This window comes from Erpetoichthys calabaricus, chromosome 12 (genome assembly GCF_900747795.2).
Source record: "Erpetoichthys calabaricus chromosome 12, fErpCal1.3, whole genome shotgun sequence".
NCBI lineage: Eukaryota > Metazoa > Chordata > Cladistia > Polypteriformes > Polypteridae > Erpetoichthys > Erpetoichthys calabaricus.
In genome coordinates, this window is record NC_041405.2 from 53,004,892 (window position 1) to 53,026,877 (window position 21,986).

At 37.3% G+C, this 21,986-nt stretch overlaps 1 protein-coding gene across 3 annotated transcripts in view; it reads left to right on the forward strand.

Annotated features, from left to right (window-relative positions):
• The window catches only part of clcn5b (chloride channel, voltage-sensitive 5b), an 85,839-nt gene that overhangs the window by 4,472 nt on the left and 59,381 nt on the right, over nucleotides 1-21,986 (forward strand). Inside the window, exons 1-2 of one of the 3 annotated variants that reach the window (XM_051934499.1) lie at nucleotides 5,611-5,630; nucleotides 8,903-9,064. The exons of 1 other annotated variant lie outside the window; for it this stretch is intronic. In XM_051934499.1, coding sequence (XP_051790459.1) covers nucleotides 8,920-9,064 — 145 coding nt within the window. In that variant the 5' untranslated portion in view covers nucleotides 5,611-5,630; nucleotides 8,903-8,919. Of the gene's footprint in view, nucleotides 1-5,610; nucleotides 5,631-8,902; nucleotides 9,065-21,986 lie in introns of those variants that run through there. One more of the 3 variants, XM_028815525.2, reaches the window with a different exon arrangement.

Consider the following 21,986-nt stretch of genomic DNA (forward strand, 5'->3'; position numbering starts at 1 on the left):
GCCAAAGGCTGAGTCTTTGAGGAGCAAAGATGGGCAAAGGATCTCCAGTTTGTCAACAAATGCTTGAGAAAATTATTGAAATGTTTAGAAACAATGTTTTTCTCAAAGAAAGATTGGAAGGGATTTGCATATTTCTCCCTGTATAATACATAATATTATTAAACAATTCACGAAATCTGGAGGAATTTCACTGCGTAAAGGGCAAGGACACACGCCTAAGCTGAACACCTGTGATATCTGATACCTCAGACAGCACTACATCAAGAACTGTCACTCATCACTAGTTGATATAAGCACATGGGCAAGAGATTACTTTGGCAAACCTTTGTCAAGCACTACAATACAGAGCTACATTCACAAATGCCACTTAAAACTCCACTGTGCAAAAAGAAGCCTTATGTTCACGATGTCCAGAAATGGTGTCCACTTCTCTGGATTCTGAGGCATCTGGGATGGACTATCACACAGTGGAAATGTGTATTGTAGTCAGACAAATCAGTATTCCAGATCTTTTTTGGAAGAAATGGACACTGTGCACTCTGGACCAAAGAAAAGGACCATCCATACTGTTACCAGCAACAAGTCCAAAAGCCAGGGTCAGTAATGGTATGGGCTTGTGTCAGTGCTCTTGGCCATGGTAATTTATACTTCTGTGATGGCAGCATAAATGAAGAAAAGTACATTAAGATGTTAGAGCAACATATGCTGCCTTCAAGACGACATCATTTTCAGGGACGTCCATGCATCTTTCAACAAGACAACGCAAAACCACTTTCTGCACACATTACAAAGGCATGGCTGCAGAAGAAAAGGGTACGGATACTGGACTGGCCTGCCTGCAGTCCTGACCTGTCCCCAGCAGAGAAAGTGTGGAGAGTGTTGAAGTGAAAAAATGTGACGACGGCTCCATACTGTTGCATACCTTAATTTTGTCCCATTCTTCCTACAAACAAGTCTTTACACCGGAAAAGCTTCATCGTTTGGTATCCTCCATGAGAAAATGTCTTTTTACATTACAAGTGGTGAATCCTTTACTGTCCCAACTTTTTTTGGAATGTTACAGGGTAGGAGTGTGTGATATGTACTGTATCATCTACGATAGTATCTTAATTGATGTTTTAACGATATGTGAACAGAAATTCTCAAGTATGTCACTCGGTTTGCAAAAAACAGTTTAAAAAAAAAAAAAAAAAAAAAAAACACCCCTTGAGGGTCTTCTCATTCACTGCCTCATGTAACCTAACAGGATAGACGATGCGCATGTGTGCACAGTCAGCGCACCACAAGTGAAGCTAACATAGCTGCCTAAAATGGAGTGAGCAAACAGCACCAGGGAATAAAAAAACCCCTCACAATCTACATCTTTCGATTTAATTGCAAAACGTGGATCAATCTCACTCGTCTGGAGGTGGTTTGGCTTTGAAAAGACTGATGTTGCTTAAAAGACAGCAATATCTATAAACTATGTCAGAAATTGTTTGGCGTTAAAGATAGCTCAGCAACTTTTTTCACCATCTGTGAATTGAATTTGGGGGGTAAAAAAAAGATTTTGAATGAATTATTAATCTGTTTGAACAAATTACATAATACTTCTGAATGGATCATTTTTATTTCCGTAAGAAGCATATGTCTATTGGGCGGGTTTGAATTCACAAGCCTTCTTGTTTGGGGGTCCTCAATTCCGAAGCACTTTTTTTCCTTCTTCTTCTTCTTTAGTACTTAAAACACTCACATTGATCCCTGCCTCCTTGCCCTGCTCCATCCGCCCCCATTGCTGTAAAAAGAAAAATAAGTCTTTTAGCAGCTTTTTTTTTTTTTTTTTTTTTTAACAAAAAAAAAAAACAAAAATTCAGGAATTCAGAGAAGGCGAGTCTTTGCACACTGCCATTGAAAAAGAGATCAAGAGCTACTTGATGACACCTAAGGTGGACAGTGATATAAATCCACTTGAGTGGTGTAAAACACAAGAAGTACATTTTCCCAAATAAGGGACTCTTGCAAAAAAGTACCTGTGCATCCCTGTCTCAAGCAACCTTTCTGAGAGGTCTTTCTGCCCTGGAGGAAGAGTTGTAACACATAACGGGGTTGCTCTGAAGCCAGATGCTGTGGACAGACTGGTGTTTCTGTCACACAACTTGTAAATTTACTGTGTAGAATTTTACAATTGTTTTATTTTTTTTCCTGATATCTTTGTGCAATATCAGACAGAACTTGAAGTTAGTAATTTATTTAAAAATGTTATGGGGTTGGATTTTTTTGTATCTTTGTGCAATATATAAAAGAAGTTGTTTACAAATGCTATAGTTTTTTTTGTTAGATTTTTGTTCTTGCTTATATGCTGCACATCTTACAGCAGACCAGTTTATCCAGACAGTAATGTCAAATAATAATAATCATAACATATCTGTGTAGTTCTGACAAAACAGGACACTCTAAAAGTATAAATTAAGTTTAAAAAAAAAAATAGAGAAGTCATCAATGTTTGTGGCGTCTCTGCTGAATTGCGCATGGAGCTGCTGCTTCCCTGACTCTGGGAAGTTCTGTCAGATCAAAACTGCATTATTGCAGGATTTCGATGGGTGTATTCCTGTTGCTCTCACAGAGAAGACATGGCAAGTCATCCCTCCAGTTTTGTTGTGTCATTAAACTAGAGTTCATATTAATCATCAGGTATGGAGTGGAAGTCCATAATTTCATTTTTCCTGTTGCTATTTAAACATACACTTTTTTTAAAGCATCTCTAGTACATTTTGTATTTCTTGGGGGAGGGTGTGCACATCTGGTTAAAAATGGTAGATTTTTAGACTGTACATGTTTCTGAATTGTTATCAAAATAATTAAATATGTGTTTATTTGTCCTGTTATGGATACATTTGCCCCATTAAAAAGTTTTAAACAGGTTGTCTTCATTGTCGTCTTCTTTTCCTGAACTAACTGTATCGGTGAGGTCAGCCTAAAGGTAAATGCATTGCTTATTCTATGGTCATCATGAAAAGTTAGTAAGACAGAGCTGGGAAAGAAGCAGTGACCTACTATCCTAATGCAAATTAGTGCTACTTGATTGAAATTTATTTAAAGGAAGATGTTATCTGGTGGACATCTCAATGTAAATTGCCTTTGCCAGGCAAATAACAATAGCAGAAGACTAAACAGGATTTGTCTTGTCAGCATGGGACAAGCAGTGCTCCCTTATTCCTAGCAGCCATGTTCAATGGCGACGTGCACAAAATTTTCGTGTTTTGTTTTTTTTTTTTGTATTGAGTCTTTGATGCTTTGCATGTTTACAGATATGCTAGGCGGAACACAAACTGACACAGTAAAGAACAAAATCAGCATATAATGCATACAGCAGTATTAAAAAGTTTAGACATGCTGGTGAAATTGTAATTTTTAGTGACTCTATAAGACTCTATAAGTCAAGACACCCTCTGCAGGGTAAAGAGTCAAAGACCCTATACTTATTAACAATGTAATGCACAATTATTATTTATGCCCTAAATTTAATAAATAAAATTAAGTAATTAATGAAAAATGGCAAAACCAAGAAAATGAATGAAAAAGAATCCATCAAAGCCAGGGATGGAGTCCTGGTAAAAGCATGATACTTAGACATTTTGTGAGATCTTTCAAGTAACGAAAGCCAAGGTTTTAAGGTAAGGCAGTTAAACTCACTAGTCATGGCACTGAAGAGTGTTGATGTGTTCACATGCTAATAAGCAGATGCAGATAAGAATTTTAATTATATTCTGTGCACTTGACAAGAGTGATATAGAAATATTAAAAATGAGTGTGGCATGTACAGTATGTTTAGTCTCCTTGCCAGGAGTTAACTCCTCCTAATTCTTGTCTGCACCTACAAGAACTTCAAGTTGAGAAATATTTCAAAGCACCACAAACCTCTTAATTTTCACTACGGATTTCCAAAATCTTTGGAGCTCCATGTGTTTCAGAATTTTCATATGGGTATTTTTATGGATATATGCCCAAAAATATGGGTAAGAAGATGTCAACAGCACTCCAGGTACAAGCAGAGAAAGGGACCAAAAGCCCATTCTTAATGTCGGGTATGGGAATAAAATACAGAGGGCATGGATCTGATGTTGGAAAATTGTATACCATTGGTATGGAAAGTGTAAAGATTAAGGCAGGGCATTTTGTATCTTTTTTTAATTCTGGCATCTTAACATGATGAACTCAAAAGCTTTGTCCTTTTTTAGACTTTTTTCTAACAGATTTTAAAAGGGTAGGAGGTGCTTTTACAATCAAAGATGCACTTAACGGCTGTTGTCCTGCTTTGCAAAAGCAAGAGGCTTATAGAGGACGCTTTGCTTTTACAAGGAAAGGATTTTGCTTGGTAGAGTCTGGTATAAATGTGTAAAATATCCCGCAACTGAGTGCTGCCCCATCTGCTGTTAATCTAGCTTGTCATGCATAAAAACTGCTTAATTTTTCCTGTAACACACACTGTCATTGCAGAGGTGTGCAGTGTATTATTTGAGGAAAAATAAAGCAGGAACTAAACATCTTGTCACATCTGTTGCATGGACCACTCTCATAGTGATCAACTTGTGGAAAGGTTATGTCCTAAAAAGTGTTTTTGATAAACATTTGCAATTGTTTTAAATCTGGCATATTTTAATGTATAAAAAGCCTTATACCTTCCTCCACTAGCAAAACATCTGAAGATATTGTAATTTTGATGTCATTTTAATCCTTGCATCTTTTAAAAGAACTTAACTGAAGTAGTTCAAATGTTATTGAGACATGTTTCTGAAAGTGATATCATGTTCTAACAAGTGTGCCATTTATTTATATCCATTGTATATCCGCTCACGTGAACAAAGATCCTTTGTACACCATTACCCACTGGTATTGGGTCACATTTGGTACCCTTCAGAACTTTAAGGAGTTCAGTGTGCCTGCTTGTCAGCTGCCTACAGATTCAGCTTTGTTTTCTACTTATCTTACTAATTTTTAAATCCTTGCTACATTACTTTATTTGTGTGTGTTAAGTTATACTGGGGTCATCAGTTTATAGCAAACCAACTTGTTAAACATCTTATCTACGGATGTTCTTGCTTAGTTTGTAATCTTTCCTGTTTTTGCTTTCATAAATGTCTGGCTACATGACTTAGCATATTTGGAAGGCCTCATAAAGATGTCATTTTTTTAAAAGCTTTGCCATTAAAGTTTGTGTTCATTCTCTCTAATTTGTATTCCTGATTTCTCTTTTCTGTCCTAATTACTCTGTTAATAATGAACACACATAAAATAAATGTTTTACAGTAATGTGTCATAAATGTTTGTGGTTAGGTGCTGCCACCTAGTGTTAGTATGGTACTGTTAATTTGTGTGCCCACTCTCCTATTACTAACAGGGAAGATGCTGAAAAAAGAATTCCTAGAATTGAAAGGCGTAACCATTGACTGGAAAGCTTGGCAAAGCATTAATCAATTGGTTGCTAGTGGCTGTAAGTAACTAAATAGATAAATGAGTAAAGTATTTGCCTTTAGCACACATCAAATGGATAGTAAATCAGGGCATGTGTATAATGGGTGAATGCCAACTGTAGGGTTGTTTCTAGTTTTGTGCCCGGCATTGCCAGGATAGACTCCATGACAAATGGATAGGTGAGTACTTTACTCAGAACAAGGTAGTGATATTTGTTTTGTAAACTGAAATGGAAACAGAAACCTGAAACTCCAACGTGGGTGGCATACATTTATGGGAAGTTAAAATTTAGTTTGCTTCTGTGTACATGTTAAACCTTTCATCTTCTTAACTTTTTTTATATCCAGTACATAGTGGTCTGATGTATCTCACAGTAGCAGTGGTGCAAGGCAGGAACTATTCCTGGGCTCCAGTTCTTTATGGGGGGTGCACATGCACACTAGGCAAATTATTGTAATGAAAATTTGAAAATACCACATCGTGCCTATCGTGCCAACAAAGCTTTAATGTTTATTTTTTTTAATATATCATCTTACATGATGGCATTTGTCACAGTGAGCAATATTTCCAAAAGTGATTTTAAAGCAAATTTGCTGTAGAACCCAAAGACAACTTTAAAGAATTTGCTGTAAAATGTATTGGGTAACATCTCACTGTAAATGGCTTTATTGTGAACTGTCTTCTTTATTGCAGTGTGCCTTACTGTGATATTTGAAGTTTAGTTGCTCTCTGGTACTGTGAAAAGACTGCCCATCCTTCCTGGACTTTTGACTCAATCCCTCTTTTATGGAGTCATGTGGCAGGTCAATGAGTTCCACTCAACTGAGTTTCTGTTTACATCCCACGGATCATTTCACTGCCCTTACAGAAGCAGTCCCATTACATTTTCATTATTTTTTTCCATGGGTGAACGGAACAGGTAAATGAAATGACTATGCTGCTGTAAGATGTCTAAATCCACAGTTTATAATGAGTGATGTTTTAAGACGAGGTGTGGTAACTTTGAAAGCCCCACATTTCTTACACAGTGTTTATCAGTCAAGGGCATATTTCATGTGGGCCCATTTTAGTATGGTCCTATCTGTTTTACCAGGGTTACAGGGAGCTGAAGTTTGCTAAGATGCAAGGTGGGAACAAACCCTGGATGAGAACACTAGTCCGTCACAGGGCACGTCAACATCTGTACCACTTTTACTCATTCCAGCTATATCAGCCAATATTGTGTGTTCTAAGTCAGTGACAGGTATACAAATCTATGCAGTTGTACTAATGTTTGTAGTATGCCATCACTTAAAATGTCAAAAAAAAGTGCATGTTGGTAAAGTACATTCCGAACTCTTGAAAGTTAGCACTGTTTCAATTCCAATATCTACATATGGCACAAATAATAATAAAAATCAGATATGTACCCTCAGTGTATTGATACTGCAATATTTTTACGCATATTGCACTATTATCAGGATTGCAGGGGACAGAAAATAATCTGTAATGCACACTACCCACACCACCCCACCTTTATTAGTACGATGCTGGTGCAATGTGGAGTAGAGTTCTGCGTAGATAAATGTTAATTTACACCAATATCAGCACCAACCCACTGATATAAGAACAATAAACTGACCCTGTCACTGCCACACATCCTAATAAATTAATTTGATTAACCAAGTATTACAATATAGTATAGTTTGCTTTTCTGCATTTAAAAATTTGCAGCAACAGACTCCTCAAAGTGAGTCATCATTCTGTATCTGCCTGAATGAATTTGGATACATCTTATGAAAATGTAGCTGCTCTTTGCCTCTGTAATAGAATGGAAATGGAGGCAGCTTATGAAGTTTTCTGAATGTTACACTTCAAAAAAATATCCTGTAACAAAAATCCTGCCTCTTAATAGCATTATTTTACTTCAGATATACCTGACGGTCTTTATGTGAATTATTCACACATACTGAAAATATGCAACATTAAATTTGAACTTTGAATTTTGAGACCTACATTATATACAGTAATGTTCCTCTTAGGGTTACCCATGGCAAACTGGCTTATCTGGTGTACTCATCTGCATACGAAAAAGGTTTAAGGATCATTGAATTATTGGAGAGGATATCAACGTGTAGCTGAGGATACCAAAGGCCTGCATCACTACTGTTTGCAAATTTATGTTGTCCGTTTGCTTTATCAAACTGTGATCTCTGGAGCCTACTGGAAAATTTCACAGGGGAGTGTGATGTGGTTGCCGATGAGAATCAGCACCACCAAATCCAACATCTTGGTTCCCTCAAGGGAAAATAGTCACAAATAAGGGCTGAGCAGCTGCCCCAAGTGTGCAAGTTCAAGTACCTTTGGGTCTTGTTTGTCAAGTGTGAAAAGAGAGGATTATGAGATTGGTGCAGTTATTAGTTTGTTCAGGTGAAGTGGGAGTCAAGTCCCTGGATGAAACATTTGATTTATTAGTCAGTCTACACCCCTATCCTTGTCTGGGCAGTGGGTTAAAGAATGAAGTGAGAAAACAAGCAGCCAAAATGAGCTTCCTGTGCCAAATTACTTCACTTATTCATCATGACAGGGTGTGAAGCTCAGCAATATGGGAGGACCTTGGACTAGAACCTTTTTATTTTCCAGATTAAGTGGAAGCAAATTGTGCATATAGCTTGTGGTGGTTTGGGCATTTATTCTGCAGGGGGTGTGCAAGGCTCAGTCCACTGGCAGGAGACAGAGAAACAGACACACATTGCTAGATGGACTATACTTGTCTTTTGGTCAGGGAGCATTTGGAAATTCCCCAGGAGGTATTGGAGGAAGTTGCTGAAGATGGGGTGACCTAATCATCATAGCACAGCTTGTTGACACTGCAGTGTTCTTCGGGATAAGCAAAGTGAAAATAATGATATAAAAATATTTTAAATCCTAAGCCATGTATCTGTTTCATGGCCAACATAACCAAGCACTTTTTAGCAGCACATGATATTTAATAATGACCCCAAACTACACATCTTACTTTGACTTGACTATTTCCCAGTAGCTAATTTTTGTATCACAACATCAAGCATTTTCTTTCAAAAATGATACCGGGGCGTTAACCCAGCTTTCCTATTGGGGGATAGAGCAAAAGCCATCCTCACCCCTCTCTGTAGGAACTTGTATAAGTTTTTGCCAGACTCAACCTGCATTATTACAATTTTGCACATACTTGATTCCACAAAAAAAAAAGTCGTCCTAAATTTGTGGGTGGGTAATCAATTCCTGTGGGTGTGGAGATCTCTTAATAAGATTAAGTCTAATAAAATGTTGGCAGCAGTAAAGAGCACAAAAGTTTGAGCTTTTCTTTTTAACATTGTGCTTTTCATAACAAGTTCTATCACAAACCATTTTATAAACACTAAGAAGAATCCCAGTTGGCATGCTTTGCAGTTACATAGGCTTGTCATTTCTACTGTTTGATTAATTTCAGGCAATTAACTGGCAAGAATGTATAATCATGGCTACCGCAGAGAAAGCTTCAACAGCACACACAGTGGGACCAGCGATGAGGACATGGTGGAGGTAGCTGGAGCCACATTGGATTTTTCTGTGACCGATGATGTGCCTCCGCTGGACAATGCTGCTTCAGAAGGTAGGCATTAAAGCCAAGCATCGTGCCTTTCTTTTTCAGGGTTTGAAGTGATAAGCAGGTATTTGTTCTGTATCGAGTTCTTGGGTTGTGTTTCAATTTGCGGTGTTTCAGTGTCTGTGTTATGACCACACCACACTCCTTGATGGCAAACATAGCAATGGAGTTATCAGTGTGCTTTACCATTTATTAATTAGAAAAATTCACAAGGGATGTGAGAAATTATCACTGAATATTCATCAAAACTAAAATAAAAAAACACTGACCTTGTTCATCCCATTTTGTTTTCTTTTCAAAATGCAGCATTCCTCAAAAACCTGGCCACAGCTACAAACTCTGTTGTCCTTTAGGCTAAAAGTCTTGCATTTGAGCTGCTCATCTACCATTGTATTTAGCAGCTTCAATGCCCAAAACAGTCAAGATGCTTATATTTCTGAGATTGGTACTTTCAATAATGTTGTATTTAAATCTTGAAAAGACTTTTTTGTGGACATTGATTTCTGCTCTTCTGTTTAAAAGAGAACAGAGAAAGAATGATGGTGTACTGTTTTCTTAACAGAAACTATCTCTTACCTTACCTTTGCCCCTTTGGAGATGACTTTGGAGTTTGCTGGCTAACCTTTTTAGGACCCCAGCCATAGATGGTTTTTGAGAGTTGGCATTATTTTTAGCTTTTGAGCTCCTTGTTCAGCAGTACACCTGACAGTGTATGTCTACATCTCACAAATAACAACATATATTTACATCTAATTGTATTTCTCTGTGTCAGTTTCTCTTTAAAAACCATTCAAGGTTTGATATTTGACAATTTAGTTAATGTTGCAAAAGTTAGCTAAAGCCTAGCCAAAACAATGAATTTGCACGTAAGATGTACATTAAATGTCCAGCCCACTACTATCTCCTCCGTGTCTCTTACTCAGTACAGCAGGATTTACTCTTTATGTGGTTTACTACTGCAAATATGGGGCTTGCAGTTGTAATGCTGACATTGCATCCTTGTTTACTCTTGGTGGAAATGCAAATTAAGGTGAAAATCTGTATAGGCTTTTAAACCCACTTCTTACATACTGGAACAGCTAACCACAAGTACCTCATATGGCATATAAAAAATTTGAATAAGACTAGCCTTTTACCAAATAACCAGAGTGCATGTATTGCTCAAAGCCATTCCCATAGAGATCCTTATGTTTGACATTCATCGTTGCACAGTGGCCACCACACTTCTAGATGGGGAAACGTATTAAAAAAACAAACTTATTTCAGGTAGTAAGCTTTTTTTTTTGTTTGTTTAATTGTTTAGCTACCACTCAAATACTCATGTGTTCCACTAGTGACAATTAGTATAAAAAATGAAGGTGGCATAGTTTGGCCTTTTAATCACTTTTCTGTCCATGCAGTGGCTTTCACTACAACTAACTGTCATGTTTGAATGTTTTTTTTTAAATGGGTTTATTAGCAGAAGAGTGGAATTTTACAGATTAATTTTTTGTCGTGTATACAGAGTATAGTGAAATTCTTTCTTACACATGCCAATCAGCATGTAACATGTCACCACTCTCCAGTTCCCTGATTAGTTGATTATAACTGTCTTCCTTACTTTATATAAATGTATCTCACAATTTTGTATAACAGGTTTGGGGTTGCTGCCTTACAGCTTCAGTTTGAATTTTGACCCAGTCACTCCTTGTTTGGGTGGGGACACGCAACACACACTGTGATAGACATTCAGTCCTCTCCACAGCTGGCTCCTGCCTTATACTAAATATGGCCAAGTTATGCTCTGGTTCTCATGGCCTTTTAATGAATATGCAGTTTTAAGAAATGGAGGGATAACTCTGTGATGGCCAGTGCAATTTTTTGTATGCTGTGGTGTATTGAGCTGGTAACATCACTTGAAGAGAGGCCTTTCGAATCAGAAAGGTGATTCAGAAGACAAGCTCAGCTATGGGATGCACTCTTGACTGTCTGGAAGTGGTAGTAGAGAAGTTAATTACGAAAATTAGGGGGCTCTGCCCCCTGCTTGCTTCACTCGCCCATCCCGGGGTTTGGTTAACCGGATATACAATTTTAAGAAATTATCATGGGATTTGTTACATATGCATTATTTTCACTTTTACTTTAAAACTTTAGTAAAAACAATATTTGGAATTAACTTTTCTTCAAGATCTCATTGAATTTTGATTCCGTGTTTGAACTTACATCATGATAAATAAAATAAAACTACTTTTTTGAATGTTTGTCCATGCTCTTTCTTCTTCGCTTAGTCGTTGACGTGTCATCTAGAACAAATAAAATTATTGTCCTGATAAAATTTATAAGAACTGAGAGCGCAGGAATGTGTCTGCCAAAAGCATTCACATGATTGAGGTTAGATGACCATGGTCTTGTTTGAAAATAGTTGTAAGTAGGGCGTGACCTGAAACAATCTCATGTTAAAAGTCTCCGTCTCACGGGACTTCATACTGCCCCAACGTTTTTGGAATCTTTTAATTCTCGCTAGCAATACAAGTTAGATGATCTGCAAGTCTTCGACTTAAAGTTTAAATCCAAACAATATATTTGATCTCTTTTCGCTGCTCCATTATTTCCCCGAGTAATAATTTCCGTTTGTTTGCGCTAATTCAATCTTTCGTATTCTTTTCCGTACTTCCATTATCTCTAACCTGCTCTGCATGTGTACCGCTCCAATGTTTTTGAATTCTTTACAACGTTCTACTTTGTCATTTACTCTTTATCCTTTATTTCTGGCCCCGGGCGTGGACTCGTCTCACGGGATGTATAAGTGTCTCTCTGAGAAAATCACGTCTCGTCTCCTTCCAAGATTTTTTTTTCATAATAGAGAGAAACTGATAGCCATTATGAGCAATGCTGTACAACCTTTATGACATATAAACTGAGGATTTTCAACCAAGAAGTTTTTGACAAGACGTGCATCAGGAAATGGTCCTTGGTCTCCTTCATGCCTATGGCAATGCACCTGAACAACATCTCACTATGACTGTGTGGTATTCTCTTTAGCTAAGCCAAGTCAGAAGTTTTCTACTTTTTTTAGTAAATGTTGTGTGTATTGGAATGGGGTATGTTGTTTTGTGTTAATATTTTTTGTTTTGTGAGCTTTGGAAAAGGTATTTGTTAGCATACTCTCTATCCAGTGATACTGAACCATCCATCCACCCACCCAGTGCGTAAGACCATATGATTTTAAATGGTATTCAATGTTAATCAATTGATCCTGTATAAATGAGCGTACTCTGTGATGAACTGGTACCAGGGTGGCTCCTGCCTGACCTGCAAAGGCTACTGGAAGAGTGGTGGTAATCCTGATATTAAATTACAGTACAGTTAGTAGCTTCTTTAAATGAATGGATGCATGCATGAATTTGAGTGTTCCAGTGTTGTCTTGCTTTTTTTTTATTCTAGGAGTTCCCTGTTGTGTTCTATGCTGTACGGTTTACCTTTAGTTCGTATATTTAGCTCACTGCACTTTCTCCAAGTCAGATACTATTTAAGCAGGCTGAAAAGGCTGTGTACCACTTTCACATTTGTGCATTTCTCTGCTTTCCTAGTTTATCTACTTAAGTTATCATTTTCAGTTCTCCTTATTATAATACATTTGTCGATACTATTCTTTGCTGCTACAGTTAGTTAGACCTTGTAGTCCTTGGGCTAGAGCAGCTTGCAAATTGAATTGAGTCTGTACTTTCCTCTGTCTTTTGAATTTGAGAATGAAAAGCTATTTTCAGATCAAAGATTTCCTCAGAATTGGTATAATACTGCATTTCTTTACAGCCATTCCCTTAACTAGAAGTACACTTGTTAATTTTAGTTTAGATATTATGAACTCATTAGCTACTACAGTAATGATAATAAGGATTTGTGCGATATCAGATATTGCTGTCTTATGGGCCAGATTCAGTCCTAGGTTACTGGTCCAATCATATTTGAGCATTTTAATACTGGTCCTTATGCACTTGGTAGGCTTTTCAGTTCAGTTGATGTTTCTTTGCAAGTGTAGAAATGGAAGGACTCTTCCTTCAGATTTAAATTGACCACAGTAGATCCAAGATCAGCTGACCATTTTCAGCAGGGACAGCTGCATACCTGGTTTCAGCAGTCGGGACATTTGGATAGTAGAGCAAGACTCCAGTTTTTATGTCTTTTTGGCCCAATTCATGCATGAGGTGTTTGCTTGGCTTTTTGCATCTATCAAGTAGATGAAGGTTGCTTGTAACAAATAAACTTGCCTGTATATTAGAGTTTAGAGGTGAGATCTTGGCCACTTCTTTTCTCTTTCTACTTTCATTGCTAGATAAATTTTAGTCTTAGTTTAAAGTGTGTCACCGTCATTCAAGTTTAGGTTTATTGTCATGTGTACTCGGTACAATGAAATTCTTACTTGCATGTTTCCTCAAAACAGTGACAGTCACTCAATACCAACAAAAAATGCATAAAATACATTCTCACATTATATAAAATGCAAGTATGTACAGTATTACGAGAAAAAAAATTCCAGATTTCTCACCAGCTAACATTTTTTGTCTTGTGTACAAAAATGCAATTGCCTTACATTCCTGTATCTATACTAATAAAAGGCAAAGCCCTCACTGACTGACTGACTCACTCACTCACTGACTCACTCATCACTAATTCTCCAACTTCCCGTGTAGGTAGAAGGCTGAAATTTGGCAGGCTCATTCCTTACAGCTTACTTACAAAAGTTACGCAGGTTTAATTTCGAAATTCAAAGCGTAATGGTCATAACTGGAACATATTTTTTGTCCATACACTGTAATGGAGGAGGCGGAGTCACGTATCGCGTCATCACGCCTCCTACGTAATCACGTGAACTAAAAACAAGGAAGACATTTACAGCACGAGTCACACGCGGGAACGAAGGTAAATGACGTTAATTTTTGACTGTCTTTTAATACTGTGTAAGCATACATATTAACACATGTGCAATTAAACGTGTGCATTTACGGGGTGATTTCTCAGGCTTAAAAGCTCGCCTTTTATCAAACGCGGGAAGAAAGGTAACTGACGTTGTTCACTGTCTTTTAATACTGTGTAACCATACATATTAACACATGTCCAATTAAACGTGTGCATTTACGGGGTGATTTCTCAGGCTTAAAAGCTCGCCTTTTACTAAAAAGGTAAATGCAAAACTATTTTCAATCAGTTTATTGAAACGATCCCGTTAAGGATTGCAATAACATATTCGCGAGATAAAAGAACGAAGTAGGGGGAAATGGAGGAACAGCCGCAAACAGCGAAGACCAAAAAATTAATTAAACAATTGAGAACAGAGCGAGTTAAGCATACAAGCATGTTCATAAGGGAAACAAAGCACGGTGTAAAACGTAAGTTTAAATTAAGTTTATAGAAACGCTCCCGCTGCGGATTGCAATAACATATTCGCGAGATAAAAGTTTCATGAGAAGACACGAGGTATAAACGAACCACACGCCGTGGCGCAACGTTAGGGGCAACAGTTTCAACCATTCTATGATCTGCTTCTCGCAACTGAAAGACGGCACATGGCGGATGTTAGCCGACTTGCTGACCGCAACGTTAGGGGCTTCAACTATGGCGCTGACGCCACATCTCAGTGCCAACACTTTGCAGACTGTACTTAAAAGACACGCCCTCCTCACTGGACAGTTAAAAACACCAATCAAACTAACGATGACATCAAGTATTACCCAATCAAAAGTAGGAAAGGAGGCATCTTCATAAAATGCGTGTGGGATGATTTGCATGAGACGCTGCTTTAAAAAAAAAAATGATAAAAAAAATACGGGATAAATCACGTCCAGTATTGATTCAAAACGGGACGCGCAATTTCATTCTCAAACGCGGCACGATTCCGTATTTTAAAGGACGGGTGGCAACCCTACAGTGCCAGGTAACCACCCATACAATCAGATTGTGATTCAGACTAGGAATGCAATGAATGTAATTACCCCGATCTACATACAAGGCGAAAGTCTTGCAACATTCAAAGATGATGGTTTGGGATAAGTACACCATACAACATAAAAGAGCTTATGAAGCCTTGAACCGAAAAAAGCAAGATCTCAGAGATCGTAAAAAAAAAAATAGGAGGTAATGTCGTTTTACTCGCTGTAGATTTTAGTCAAACATTACCAGTTATTCCACGAGGGAGACCAGCAGATGAACTCAACGCGTGTTTAAAATCCATGCTTCTCCCACGCTCGGTTATATGTCGCGTGTTCTCGGGTAGGTGCACCAAAAAATGTATACATTTAAGCATGTAATGGGCAAACAAAAAATGAGGTATACCCGAAGGCACTGCAGTAGTACTTAATGTAACTTTACTTCTTAAATGTTAATGTTTTACTGTTTAATAATTTATACGCTTCTTATATGTTGTTCAAATTCTTTTATCAAAATACCACTGACAGCGCAATGCACGATAACATGGAGTGAATACACCATACGCATCCGCCCACGGCTGCCCTGCTGTGCGCAGATAGGAGTTGATTCTACAATAAAATAAAATAAACATAAAAAGAGTAAAACAATCATCACCCATAAAGCGTGTGTGTGTATATATGTGTATATATATATGTTGATATGTGGATGTGTATATGTATGTATGTATATATATATATATATATATATATATATATATATATATATATATATATATATATATATATATATATGTAGATATATATATATATGTAGATATGTATATATATGTTTATATGTGTGTGTGTGTATTTTATATATATATAAAACACAGCAACACTCATAACAATGACAACACAATTACATTGACAATCATGTTACGTTATTTTTAAAATGTTTCCTTTTTTTTTCATAACCTCTTTAACACACTACTTCTCCGCTGCGAAGCGCGGGTATTTTGCTAGTGCCATAATAAAGGGCAATGCCCGGTTGGTCTTACATTCTGACTGGGAAGTGAAGTATGCTGAGCTTGTGTCATGGATCACCCAGCTGTAATTAGAGGAAGCTGGAAGGAGTTTAATACAATACATAAACTATCAGCATATGTCTTGTAGAGGTTATTATAGTAGACAGTTCCTTCTAAACCATTATTTGAAGGGGCAAAAATAACAAAGCATATCACATTTGGTGCATGTAATTTGTTGTGGCTAGTTTATGACAAATGTATTTTGAGATATTTAAGGTAAGGCTGTGACTGTGGTTTTAAGGTGAAGTAGTTCTGCTCACCAATACCGGCCCCAGAGAGTGGTAATGTGCTGCATGTTGATTAGCCCAAGAAAATATGAAAACCTATAAACTGTGAGTGTGTTCTAAAAATGGATAGATGAATGGAGGTCTAAAGTGCATTTTACAGTGTGGTTTCCTTTAAACGTGTTGTTTTATCTTTTGACCCCTCTCAAATTAATAGGACCCCAAGTAGGGGTGGGCGGTATGACCAAAATTCTATATCACGGTATTTTTCTAAATAATCCCAGTTTCACGGTATTTGACGATATTTTTTTCCCCATTCATGAGTCGATGTTAAACACATTTTCCACTGCAATTACTGGCTAAGAATAACCTATTCCACTGTCAAGAGCATTGTACATTGTACAAAAAAAAAACATTTTAATGTGCATACAAGTATTAATACAGGTTTGCATTGCCCCATAAAGTGATACTTTTCAAGGGGGTGGCACTAATGAAGAGAAGGAAATCACATTGCATGACAGATGCAGTCAAAATATAGAACCTTTTTATTTAACAAATTTTGCAAAAACTTAAATTATAATTTTGACAACATATTTTCAACCATCCAAAGAGGTATTTAGACTTGGGAAAATATCCAGAAGTGCTTGTCAAAAGTTGTATTGCACTGAACATGTCTTAGAAAAGGAATAAATAAATATTTTTTGTAAAACAACTACACTTTCCATTAATGTTAACAATCTCTGTCCACTGACACGTTAAAGTGACTTTTAAAACAACTTTACCATCATTAAACTGCATAATATTTAAACTAATAAATAGTAACAATAAAGTAAATAATTGTATTATTACTGATAGTTGCACTATTACTTCAAGGCTTCAAAAGCCCAGGTGCATTACACAGTATTCACCAAATTAAAATAAAATAAAACAAGTGCAATCTTGGTGATGACATCTTTACCAACTGAACTATCATTTAGGCAAACTGCATTAATATGGACCTTGCTTCAAGCTAAGCTATATACATAAATAATACAACTGCAACTTGCATTTATAATTGTATCTGTGGTATAGCCCTACGGAATCGTATTAGGGCCACAGTGAAGAAAAAAAAAAACTATACGTCGGGAATAAAGTCGACATTTCCACTCTATTCTCATAGTTTACTTTATAATTAAAGTAGAATGTCGTAAACTAAACTTCATCCGAAAATCATTGTTTAATTTACTAGATTTTCTCAAACCCCGTCATAAGTTAATGTAGCACATTAAATGCTTTGTGTTGTGTTCCCCGACCCAGTTGTTAATCACTACGCTTCTTAAACTGACTTCCTCCGCACTAATAGGAGACAGCGATCACCATACAGAATCCATTCACTGTATGATATTCCTGCTCTCTGAACATTTAGAATTTATATCAAGTATTTATTTATATCAAGTATTTATCTTGGCATTCTAAATGTTCAGAGAGCATAAATATCATGTGAATGGATTCTGTGCAGCGATTGCTGCCGTTGCCTCCTCTTAGTGCAGAGGAAGTCAGTTTAAGAAGCTTGGGGAACACTTAACACAAAGCATTTAATGTGCTATATAACTTATGACGGGGTTTGAGAAAATCTAGTAAATTAAATATTCATTTTACGATGAAGTTTAGTTTACGATGTTCTACTTTAATGACAAAGTACGAGAATAAAGTGAACATGTTGTCACAGTATTACACAGTACCCAGATACATTACACTGTATTGAAAACAAATAAAACAAGTACAACTTGGCTTGCAGTATTATCCAGTAATATAGAAAGTTTTTACACATTTGACCTTTTAAAACTAAAGCATCTCCAGGCGACAGACGTGACTAATTTTTTTTCGGCTCTCTGTCCATTTTCACCGTGCAGCATACCTATGCTACCGCCCACTATTTGGTGGTGTAGCAGTGAAAAAGAGCCCTAGTACAACAAATCTGTGTTTAGCGGTGTAGCAGTGAAAAATGTCCCCACTTGAACAGTTTCCCGCTGCGCCACGTTCCGAACGTCGTTTAGGCAATTTAAACCGGTGTTGCGGTATAAGAAAAATCCATATCATAAAAAAAAATAAAAAACGGTTTTCGGTATGAACCGGTATACTGCCCAGCACTAACCCCAAGGTAATAAAACTGTGGTCAGACAACCTGATCTTTTCAATTGTCGAAAATGAAAGAATTCCTAATTTAAATCAACAGAGGGATTGCAAATACACTCTGCCAAGATAAGTAATTTTTTTCCCAGCAAACCGATACTTAAAAGCAGTGTGATGACTTGAAGTATTGAATGTTACTGTCTCAATATGTGTTTGAAAGTCTGAGTTAATTTTTAATTTGATGTAAATAGAACATCTAATAAAAATGACAAGTGAATTAAGATGAACTGATTTTTGTATTTAAAAGAAAAAAAATAATTTCAATCTGTGGTGGTTTCTGGTGAAAATAAATAAAAATGCCTAAATTTGCAGTAAATGCACATCTGCAGACTTGTCATTTGTAACTCTTGTACCTCTTTTGATTTTTTTTTTTTTTTTTAAATGCACCCAGCTTTTTTTATTTCAGCTCTGGTTTTCCAGGAAGTGAGCTGATAGAGAATGTTGGCAGATGAAAAGCGGCAGCTTCTAATTACATTAATGATAGTAGTAGTACTTAAATTTTACATAGCACTTTTCTAACTACTCAAAGCACTTTACATAGACATTGAAGAACCACTTCAACCACCACCAATGTGTAGCATCCACCTTGATGATGGGACAGCAGCCATTCTTGTCCTATTATACTCCCCACACATTAGCTATTAGGTGGTGAAGGCATGAGAGAGAGAGAGTTAGTCAGTTAGAGACCGGGGATGATTAGGGGTCCCGGTTGACCAGACCATGGTGGGCGATTTAACCTTGACATTGGAAAACACCATAATCTTTTTGAGTAGGATTTTTTGTGGCCACAGATTCAGGACCTTGGTTTTATGTCTCATTTGAAAGGATGCCACCACTTTTTACAGCACAATGTCCGAGTCACTGCACTTTGGCATTGAGATCCACACACACATACCACAGGTTGAGTGCCCTTAATAGCCTCACTAACACCTCATCCTGCTCCAACCCAAGCTTTGTCTTAGCCGTTCTCCCATGCAGGTACTGGTCTGGCTCAGACATGCTTAGTTTCAAGTGAATTACCCATTCTAAAGTGCAGGTGTTATAGCTTCTAAGTCATGTCTAAAATCCTTCAGCACAACCTACCAATAAAACCTTGGAAATGTAAAGACCTTGTGCTAGCATTAAACTCCAAATGATTCACAGAGCTGTCAACTTTAAGGAACTAAAGTCAGTTTTAAAACACTATATTATATATGCAAAGTTGTTGTTGTTATTATTTTTTTAGTCCACTAATTTCATGTCCAGTGGGTTTATTACAGCAGCGGTTACTGACATTTTGAGGTCCAGATGGCACAGCATCCTATAGAATAAGCTCAAAAGCCACAGCATTTATTCTTTCCGATTCTCTTAACTGGCAGCTTTTGACTATGCGGTTTTGAAAGAGGGTAATACCTAAAATATGCAAATTATTTATTATATATGCTAGTTTTTATCCCTGCTTACCAAAGGCAAAAATGTTTTCAAAAGTGGCTGAAGTTTGCATCAAACTGCTGAGTCTTTCAAAAACCTGATTTTCCTGAACTTAATATACCAAATGACCTTTAATTTACTTCCTCCACAGAATAGAAATGTTTTAAGTTGTTTTTAGCAAGTGAATGCTACATTTAAAAATCATGTTTTCTTTGTAACTTGTTCAGAATAACTCCATCCATCCATTTATTAAATGGGGCTGAAGTTTTTCATTCAAGTTGCTACCACAGGGCACATTCACACGGGCATGTAATTGTGATTTACTCTGTCAGCATGTCTTCAGAATTGGGAGGAATACTCTACAACTGGCACATTATTTCCAAACACAAACACTGGGAGACCATGTAACATCCACACTTACAGAAATCAGGTAAGGATGTCAACCCTGTCCCCTGGAATCACTTTACCACAGTACTGTCCAGTTATGATAAATGAAAGGTTAATTTTTTTAAAACTTTAATTAAAGTGTCATCAAAAGTTACAGACTCAGACTAAAACTTGATGGATTTGTGTAGCATATCAGTTTTTTAAATTACATAATTAACATTAAATCTGTGGCATTTTAAATATAAAATCTGATGTTTATACTGCATATTACACATGGATCAGTTTATTAGAATTGAAGTACAGTGGGGCAAAAAAGTATTTAGTCAGCCACCAATTGTGCAAGTTCTCCCACTTAAAAAGATGAGAGAGGCCTGTAATTTTCATCATAGGTATACCTCAACTATGAGAGACAAAATAAGAAAAAAAAATCCAGAAAATCACATTGTCTGATTTTTGAATTATTTGCAAATTATGCTGGGGAAAAAAGTATTTGGTCAATAACAAAAGTTCATCTCAATTCTTTGTTATATACCCTTTGTTGGCAATGACAGAGGTCAAACGTTTTCTGTAAGTCTTCACAAGGTTTTCACACACTGTTGCTGGTATTTTGGCCCATTCCTCCATGCAGATCTCCTCTAGAGCAGTGATGTTTTGGGGCTGTCGCTGGGCAACACGGACTTTCAACTCCCTCCAAAGATTTTCTGTGGGGTTGAGATCTGGAGACTGGCTAGGCCACTCCAGGACCTTGAAATGCTTCTTACGAAGCCACTCCTTCGTTACCCGGGCGGTGTGTTTGGGATCATTGTCATGCTGAAAGACCCAGCCACGTTTCATCTTCAATGCCCTGGCTGATGGAAGGAGGTTTTCACTAAAAATCTGACGATACATGGCCCCATTCAATCTTTCCTTTACACGGACCAGTCGTCCTGGTCCCTTTGCAGAAAAACAGCCCCAAAGCATGATGTTTCCACCCCCATGCTTTACAGTAGGTATGGTGTTCTTTGGATGCAACTCAGCATTCTTTCTCCTCCAAACACAACGAGTAGAGTTTTTTTCATCTGACCATATGACATTCTCCCAATCCTCTTCTGGATCATCCAAATGCTCTCTAGCAAATTTCAGACGGGCCTACACATGTACTGGCTTAAGCAGGGGGACACGTCTGGCACTGCAGGATTTGAGTCCCTGGCGGCGTAGTGTGTTACTGATGGTAGCCTTTGTTACTTTGGTTCCAGCTCTCAGCAGGTCATTCACTAGGTCCCCCCGTGTGGTTCTGGGATTTTTGCTCACCATTCTTGTGATCATTTTGACCCCACGGTGTGAGATCTTGTGTGGAGTCCCAGATCAAGGGAGATTATCAGTGGTCTTGTATGTCTTCCATTTTCTAATAATTGCTCCCACAGTTGATTTCTTCACACCAAGCTGCTTACCTATTGCAGATTCAGTCTTCCCAGCCTGGTGCAGGTCTACAATTTTGTTTCTGGTGTCCTTTGACAGCTGTTTGGTCTTGGCCATAGTGGAGTTTGGAGTGTGACTGTTTGAGGTTGTGGACAGGTGTCTTTTACATTGATAACGAGTCAAACAGGTGCCATTAATACAGGTAACGAATGGAGGACAGAGGAGCCTCTTATAGAAGTTACAGGTCTGTGAGAGCCAGAAATCTTGCTTGTTTGTAGGTGACCAAATACTTACTTTCCACCATAATTTGCAAATAAATTCTTTAAAAATCAGACAATGTGATTTTCTGGATTTTTTTTTCTCATTTTGT